At 41.6% G+C, this 8,798-nt stretch overlaps 1 protein-coding gene across 1 annotated transcript in view; it reads left to right on the top strand.

Annotated features, from left to right (window-relative positions):
• CHRM5 (cholinergic receptor muscarinic 5) overlaps positions 1-8,792 on the top strand; it is a 49,232-nt gene extending 40,440 nt beyond the window's left edge. Inside the window, exon 3 of the mRNA XM_008639545.2 lies at positions 5,424-8,792. Coding sequence (XP_008637767.1) covers positions 5,507-7,093 — 1,587 coding nt within the window. The 5' untranslated portion in view covers positions 5,424-5,506 and the 3' untranslated portion in view covers positions 7,094-8,792. The remainder of the gene's footprint in view (positions 1-5,423) is intronic.
• Positions 8,793-8,798: the final 6 nt, after the last annotated feature.

Raw genomic sequence — 8,798 nt, 5'->3', positions numbered from 1 at the left:
GGCCCGGCCTCCTGCGGGTGCCAGCGAGCGAGGAGGGAACATCGCTCTGCACCTGTACGAATAAACACAGAAACGCCATGTAGTTAGTGTTTAGAAAATAGAACTCTTAGCTAAAGCCAGATGAATTATGGAATTGTTTGGTTTGGAAAAGACCTTGGATATCACTGAGTCCAGCTGTTAACCCAGCACTGCCACTTCCACCACTAAACCATGTTCATAAGCCCCACATCTACACATGTTTTAAATACCTCCGGGGAAGGTGATTCCGTCGCTTCCCTGGGCAGCCTGTTCCAATGCCTGACCACCCACTTGGTGAAGAAATTGACTAATACCCAATGTAAACTTCCTCTGGTGCAGTTTGAGGCCATTTACTCTTGTCACTTGCTACCAGGGAGAAGAGAATAATCCCCATCTCACTACAGCTTCCTTTCAGGCTGTTGTTGAGAGTGATAAGGTGTCCCCTGAGCCTTCTTTTCTCCAGACTAACCAAATGCATCTCCCTCAGCTGCTCCTCACAGGACTTGTGCTGCAGACCCTTCACCAGCTCTGTTGCCCTTCTCTGGACCTGCTCCAGCAGCTCAATGTCCTTGCAGCGAGGGGCCCAGAGCTGCACACAGGACTCGAGGTGTGGCCTCGCCAGTGCCGAGTACAGGGCAGGGGATGATCACTGCCACACTATTGCTGATAGAGGCCAGGATGCTGTTGGCCTTTTTGTACACCTGGGCATACACTGGATTATGTTCAGATGCTGTCAACCAGCACCTCCAGCACCTTTTTCATTAGGCAGCTTTCCAGCCACTCTTGCCTCTACCTGTAGAGCTGCATGGGATTGTTGTGACCCAAGTGCAGGACCTTTGCTTTCTGTAGCAAATGAGGGAAAAAGCAACTGACAGGGTGTTACACAGATGCCTGCGCTACATGAACCTTGTGAGTTGACTCCACAGCCTCTTGAGAAGCGTCCCTCTCTCAGGACACAGAGCAGAGACACAGGAACAGCTTCGTGCCATAGTGCTAGGCTGGTTTGTCCTACTCTTCTTAAACTAAGCAGCCACTCATTCTATTCTGTTCTTGAGAAAGGTCCCCAGTTTCCTAACACTAGCTAGCCCTATCCCTCTTGAGCACACAGGCTGTCATTTGACAACATATTAAAACATTGATCTGGTTTTGAGGGGTTTTTAAACCCAGTAGTGCTTCCAGCAAAATGTGACCAAAACTCCCATTTTGTGAAATCATGGGCTGTACTGTAGCTGCACAACTACCTGTGTTGTGGGCTGCTGAGCTCCGGGGCAGAGTGTGCAGTAAACCAGTAAATTAGTTAGCACACAACCAAATAAATAAAGTGACAGGGACCACCATTGGCAAGCATGTTGCAAAGATATCCAGGCAATTCTCATGCAGCCACCACAGGTCTGACAGACCCAGAATGAGGTAGAGCTAATAAAACCTGGTGAACCCAAGCTGTGCCTGCATCTGTGGTGCAATTAATCTGTGACACAAGCAATCTGCCTGCAGATAACTGTAAGCTGACTTTATGTACAAATTTAACAACTCACATAATTAATACTTAGGGATAGATTGAAAAAAATATCATTACTACTTGGCAACACATAAAAAATACCGTTACAGCTCACAAGCGTGAACATTGTGCATTAATAATTATGAGACATAGCAAAGTCATGATACTGTACATATGCATTTTGATTTTCTAATTCAATTTTGATCTCCCTATTATTATCGTCTCTTATGATAGACAATTAACATAAATTATGTTACCATAGCACACAGAAGTCCCACTCACATGCTCTATTGCCTTGAGTGATACACAAACAGATGACAAAAGGTAACACCACAAACTGTTAACACAGACCTATGAAACAAAAGATGTTAGAGTATGAAGAGATGACGAGAATGGTCAACATGCCAAGAAGAGATCTTTGCATACTAGTAGGTCAGCTATTGTCAGCTTTATAGGCATAACAGTAAAACAGCCCATTAGGGAGGGAAAGTTTTGCATTATGATAAAAACAGTGCTTTTTATTAAGAAATTATTAAGAAATTTATTAAGGAATTATGTAGTTTCCATAACATCTTATCAGTATTTCTCCAACCCATGTCAGTTTAAACCAAGAACAACTGTGTCACAACAACAACAATTTCTGCTTCTCCTGTTGCTCTGAAGTCTGCAATCCACATGAGTAGTTTTGAGCAGTCTTTCTTCCCAATTCCTAATGTTAAGGGGTATCAGTGACCTAAGAGGGGGACACACTTGCTATCTATGGCAAAGACAAAGCATTACGGGCCACAGCATCTATACAATTTCCAGTCTTCCCTCTTCTGAGATGAGTGCCATCTTCTGGCAAAAAAAAAAAGGCAGAAAGTTGAAACAATCTATAATTGTTCTACATGGCTGCTCAAACCCAGGTGTTAGGCAAAGGTGGTTTGTAAAGATTCATTCATGTGCCTGATATTCATAGCTGGTGCCTCTTTAAGACCATCTGTAGCCTTAGCTGATATCTTGCAAAAGTCCAAGGTCAGCTGCTCTGCTGGTAAGACCTACTGAAGAAAGCTAGAAATGAGGGCCTCCCTCATCTTTTCCTTGGGAACTGCTTTTAAGCTGAGATTGTACCGCTGGCCCTTGCCTGTGCTACATCGCAGCCAGGCAGCAGCTACATCTACACCTGGCCTTCTATCTCCTCAATCCTGACTCAGATCCTGACTCAGACGTGCTGGCTGGGCTTCCTGGCTTGGTCTCGGACCTGCCTCATCACTACAGACTTGCTGTTCAATCACTGGACTATCACTGTCTCTGGCCTTCTCATGAACCAAACGTGCTTCTCCACATCCTGCTGCTTCTTGGTCAGGTCTCAGCTCCCGCCTGCCTTGGCACTGTTCTCACCTTCCCTTGCAGAGCAAACAGCCCTAACTGTCTTCTGACACTGCCACACTAAACCTGCCACCACACCCTGTGCTTGAAAATTTAGTCACATGGAGCTTTTAATGTGCAGAACAACTTTGCTGACTGTCCATGGAAAAAAAAAAAGCATAAGCCACATGAGGTAGCAGAACCACAGATTCCTCTCTCACGGCTCAGCTGCCTGCCACAGCCGTGCAGCTGCTCCACACACCTTTGTTTCACATGAAATGAATTCCTACCCTTCAAGGTTTTGTAAAGATTTGTGAAACCAAAATCGGTTGTTTCCTACAGTAGTATTTAAAAGGCATGTCAAGGTTTCAGCAATTATCTTCGAAAAATTTGTAAAAGTCACCAAAAACAGAAAGAGAGTAAGAGAAAACTGGGGATGCATGGGGAGTCAGGAACCACACGCACCAGTGTGCCAGCCATCAAGACAGCTATGACTTGGGGGAGGTCTTTGCAGAATGCAGAACCAGGATGAAATGTCATTCTTTGCATAGGACTAACTAGAACTGCTATGGCACTTCAGCTGTTCCTTGCTGCTAGTCTGGCTCTGGAGGTTGGGGAGAGAGCCAAGCGTACAGATAGTCAGCATGCGTGTACTATGATTACTGCTAGTCTGCAAGATCTATACATGAACTAGAATCCTGTTGAATTAGGCTCAATATCTGCTGTGTATAAGCAGAGTACAGATGCACAAATATTTAAATATAAAATGGGAGATGACAGACACACACAGATGGAGGAGAACCATATTGAGAAGTATGATAGGCAGAAGTCTCAGTACATCAGGAAACTTACCATTATCCAGTTTCATCACATCAAGAGATCACCATTAATCAGGGTTTGAAGTAGAAACGTGATACACTTCTGTGGATATTTAGGAGACCTGGGAAAAAAGTGAAGGAAACAATAAAAACAAATAAGAATCATAGAATTGTAGAATCATCAAGGTTGGGACCTGTAAAATCATCAAGTCCAACCATCAACACAGAACTACCTTTGTAACCCCTAAACCAAACACCTCTTGAACACCTCCAGTGCTGGTGACCTCCCTGGACAAAGAGGACAATGAAAGGAAGTTACATACTTTTCTGAAAGTTCAACTAGTGGCTATAAAAAATTGTATTCAGCTGGTGAGAGACAGGACACAAGTACTTGGTACAAAAGACAGATGTGGGAAAGAGATAGGCTGTAAAATCTTGCAGTTAATGAAAGACACTTACCAAGACCAAAGAAAACAATGTTCTGAGAATTAGGATGAAAGATGAAAACAGAGAGGTGGTGTGGATGGATAGAGAGGACCATATAATAGAGATCTGATGCAGAGAGAATCTTAAAGACTTAGAAATGGACTTTAATAGGTAATTCATGTGATAATTTTAGCTGAACCTATGTCTGCTTTGAAAAAAGAGATCATACCAGTTTTACACTGGCTATATGCCCAATAGAAAAATCTGTTAATAATTTCTTTCATTTCTGACTTTAAAAACTATTTGGCTATTTCAAAATTACACAGTTTTGCAAGACTAAGCATCGAATAACTGATTAGCATCACCTAATGTGATGGAATTACTCAAAACCCAGCAGGTGTCTTTGAAAGAAAGTTTGCCTAATACAGGTACAATTCGCTGGCACAAGAAACAGCAGTGAGGAATGTAGAAAGCAATGGATGTCAGCAGCATGTATGCATTAATAGAGTGGTCCTGTTTTCACCTTTTGCTGTTTATGCAAGTATTAAATTGGTATTTAAAATTGGTTATTAAATTTGCATTTTTTACCACTGTGGTTATCTTCTGCTTCTTTCTCTTCAGTTTACTCCTCTGTATCCTCAGTCCTACCATCCATTCATCCAAACTACCCAGACTGTACTTCCACACCTGACCCCATCAGTCTCCTCTGTTCCTAAGATCTCTGAATAGAGAAGAGTCTTTCCTGCCTAACTTATTTTTCCACGAACATCTTCTTGGCCTCGCCTGCTTCATTTGCTCAAAGATTCCCCCTCAGTTGCCTCAAACACTTCTAACACCTAATTGTTTCTTGTTACCATGCCAGTGTGGTTCCTGACTCCCCATGCATCCCCAGTTTTCTCTTACTCTCTTTCTGTTTTTGGTGACTTTTACAAATTTTTCGAAGATAATTGCTGAAACCTTGACATGCCTTTTAAATACTACTGTAGGAAACAACACAGTGACTCACTGTCTTATTGCACTGCAAAACATTAAATGTCTGTCTTTGAGAATATGTCGAGTGTTCCTAAGGTATTCAAAATGTAAGAGCTGCTGTGGTTGATTGTCTTATGAAATAATAGTTAGATTGCATTTTGAAATGTCCTAGGATGTACATTTGTATGTTTTAGTTATGTTCACAATGGTAGAAATAACAATCAAAATGCAAAAAGAGAACACAAATAATGTGATAGGTTGTTTTACAGGTGTTTTCATGGTAACTAATGGAAATCTGTGCTATTTAATGAGCTACTTAAATTTTCTGATTTTTTTCCTTATAGCTATCTCCAAAAGGATGCTTCTGAGCACAGAAAGCAGTATGCAACAGTGCTAAGGTCCCAATGACAATACACCGAGGACAAGAATGGAAGTCAATTTATTGAGCAATTCTACTGTTGTAAACAGTTCATCCATCAACCATAAGCAGTTAGAAGGGCATAGCCTCTGGGAAGTCATTACTATTGCCACTGTAACTGCAATTGTAAGCTTAATAACCATAGTGGGAAATATTCTTGTAATGATATCCTTTAAGGTCAACAGTCAGCTCAAAACTGTCAACAATTATTACTTGCTCAGCCTTGCCTGTGCAGATCTCATTATTGGGATATTTTCTATGAACCTTTATACATCCTATATACTCATAGGCCATTGGACTCTTGGAAGCCTTGCCTGTGACCTGTGGCTAGCACTGGACTATGTAGCTAGCAATGCCTCAGTAATGAACCTCCTAGTCATCAGTTTTGACAGATATTTTTCCATCACAAGGCCTTTAACTTACAGGGCCAAACGCACACCCAAAAGAGCTGGCATCATGATTGGTATGGCTTGGCTAATTTCCTTCATGTTGTGGGCACCCGTAATCTTGTGCTGGCAGTATTTTGTGGGTGAACGAACAGTACCACCTGAAGAGTGCCAGATACAGTTTCTATATGAACCCATTATCACCTTTGGTACTGCAATTGCTGCTTTTTACATTCCAGTGTCTGTGATGACCATTCTGTACTGCCGCATTTATAAAGAGACAGAAAAACGCACCAAGGACCTCGCTGAACTGCAGGGCTCAGAGTCTGTGGCAGAGTTTGAGACAATAAAGCCTCAGAAAACTCTCCTGAAGTCTTGCTTCAGTTGCAAGCAACAAAACTTAGTCAAAAGAGAGAGGTGTCAGGCTTCTTGGTCTTCATCTAGTCGAAGTACATCAGCTACAGTGAAGGCCTCTCAGGCAGCAAGTACTTGTATGGACTGGGCTAAGGCTGACCAGTTAACCACCTGCAGCAGCTACGCATCGTCAGAAGACGAGGATAAACTTGCCACTGACTCGGTTTTCCAAGTAACTTACAAAAGCCCATCTAAAAGTAAGGCAGAAGAGTATAATGAGACTACAGATGTCGTTGTCAAAGACCAACCTGAAGAAAATGATTTTGAGAACCAGAAATACTTTTTGTCACCTGCCAAAGAACACGTACAGAAAAATAAAAAATGTGTGGCCTACAAATTCCGTTTGGTGGTTAAGGCTGATGGCACCCAGGAAGCCAACAATGGTTGCCGAAAAGTAAAAATAAGTCCTTGTTCTGCTGCTCTGTCAAAGGACCCTTCCATCAAAAGCATGGATCCAAATATAAATAACCAAATCACCAAAAGGAAACGGATGGTTCTTATAAAGGAGCGCAAAGCGGCACAGACTTTAAGTGCCATTCTTTTGGCTTTTATCATCACATGGACTCCCTATAATATCATGGTCTTGATCTCCACATTTTGCTCTGACTGCATTCCCGTGACACTATGGCACCTTGGATATTGGCTATGCTATGTGAACAGCACTGTTAACCCCATTTGTTACGCCCTCTGTAATAAAACTTTCAGGAAGACTTTTAAGATGCTGCTTTTCTGCCAGTGGAAAAAGAAAAAAGTGGAAGAGAAACTATACTGGCAGGGCAATACAAGACTGCCATAACTGTTCTTGTATAAGGAATAAGGGGAAATATAGATATTGATGTAACCTAGCAAATTCTGTCTTTTCAAAGCTGTTGCTGTTGTGTCTAGTGGTTAAAAAAAGATACTGAAAAGTTAAATTTTGCATGAAAGTAGTGTGCTTGGGATAAAAAGTCAGTGGCTGCTATGAGCAACACAGGTTGTTTTTGACTATGCAGTAGAATTGCATTACAGTTACTGTGTTTGGTGTCTTATGTCCTTTCTTTCAGCCTGAGAATAGGTAGAGTAAATTATGAACTACTAGAAATTAGACTGGGATGGTCATCCAGTCATCAGGTTAGGTCATCCAGTCTGTCTCCCTGTAGAGCAGAACTGTTTCTTCCTATAGTTCTTTGCTAGTGTATTGTTTATTTAGTTTTCAATGTACCAAGCAATGCAGCCTGTGCTACTTCTGTTTTGAGACTTTACCATTGGCTGTTGAGATGAAACAAGGACTATCCAAAGGGTAAATGCTGTCATCCCCAATACTAAAAGGTTAGGGAGATTCATAATACTCCAAATGAATGCACATATTATGGCAGATTATAATACTGAGAAAATTTCCACTTTAAGGATGACTCTTGTAGAGACATAGGAAGGGCTGGTAGTGGAAGAAATAGATAATGTATTTTGTACATGAAGAAGCAAGTCCCAATCTCAGTTCCATCATGCAAGTCACGGTCATTTGTAAAAATGGTGATGGATAGAAGATGGGTCTGAATTTCTCCAGTTCCCAATACCTCTGAAGGAAATTTAAAAATTTTATTCAGCAGTGACAATTGTACAAATCAGAACTGACTGTAAAGCATAATGGACAGTCTATCTACAACACAAGGAAAGTATTTTTGAGATCTCTTTTGTTGTGCTACACCTTGCTCCAAAAGTTTCCATTACATTTACCTATATATAAACAGTGAGAGAACTGGCATCCTTTAAAGAGGAAAGATTTTTTAAGCAACTTTTTCAAGTTTCTATAAAGTTATTAAGAACATTTTGTATTCTTTGTCTTTAAATAGCTTTACAAATACTAGTCAACATCAGGTGCTTGGAAACATGAGTTATCTTCAGGCACTCTCTTTTGGTCCAGCAAAACCACATCTGCTACAGATGGGGCTGGAGTCAACCCCTCTGGTGGCTGTGGCTTCTGGGACTGGGTTGTAGTGGCCTAGTTACAAGCTGAGACTGACCTCTAGCTGAGATTTGAGGGGGCTTTTGGTGCCAGAGCTGAACTGCCTGTGCCGGCCTGGTGTCTGTGTTAGGTTGGCAGGAGTCCTGCAGCACTGACCGAGTGGGTGGGTAAGCAAGGGGCTGCCTTCAGCAGAAGGCCTTTGGAACGGACCTGGTGACCTGGCTCCTTGTGCTGGGAACAAACAAGAAGCCTCAGAAAAGGTCATGAGAAAAAGTTAATGGCAATGGGAGTCATGAAGCATGGAAATCCTAAAGAAATCAAATTGTTATGAAGAAAGGAGAAAGATCTTCATGTACACAAAGTTCAAATTCAGTTCTAGCCTTTCTATCAAAATTCTGAGTGAGATACTCTGAAATATTATTTTGGGACAATCTTCATATTATATCTACTATACACTTTAGTGGGACATTGCAGTTGCACATTTCAGGGATTGAATAAGTCATCAGGAATGTACCATTGCTCTCAGTGAAATTGTATAATTTATTAAATTATCATGCCA

The sequence above is a fragment of the Corvus brachyrhynchos genome, unplaced genomic scaffold, assembly GCF_000691975.1.
Source record: "Corvus brachyrhynchos isolate BGI_N302 unplaced genomic scaffold, ASM69197v1 scaffold115, whole genome shotgun sequence".
Lineage (NCBI taxonomy): Eukaryota > Metazoa > Chordata > Aves > Passeriformes > Corvidae > Corvus > Corvus brachyrhynchos.
Note: the sequence above shows the minus strand (reverse complement) of the source record. Positions and strands in the feature narration are given on the sequence as shown.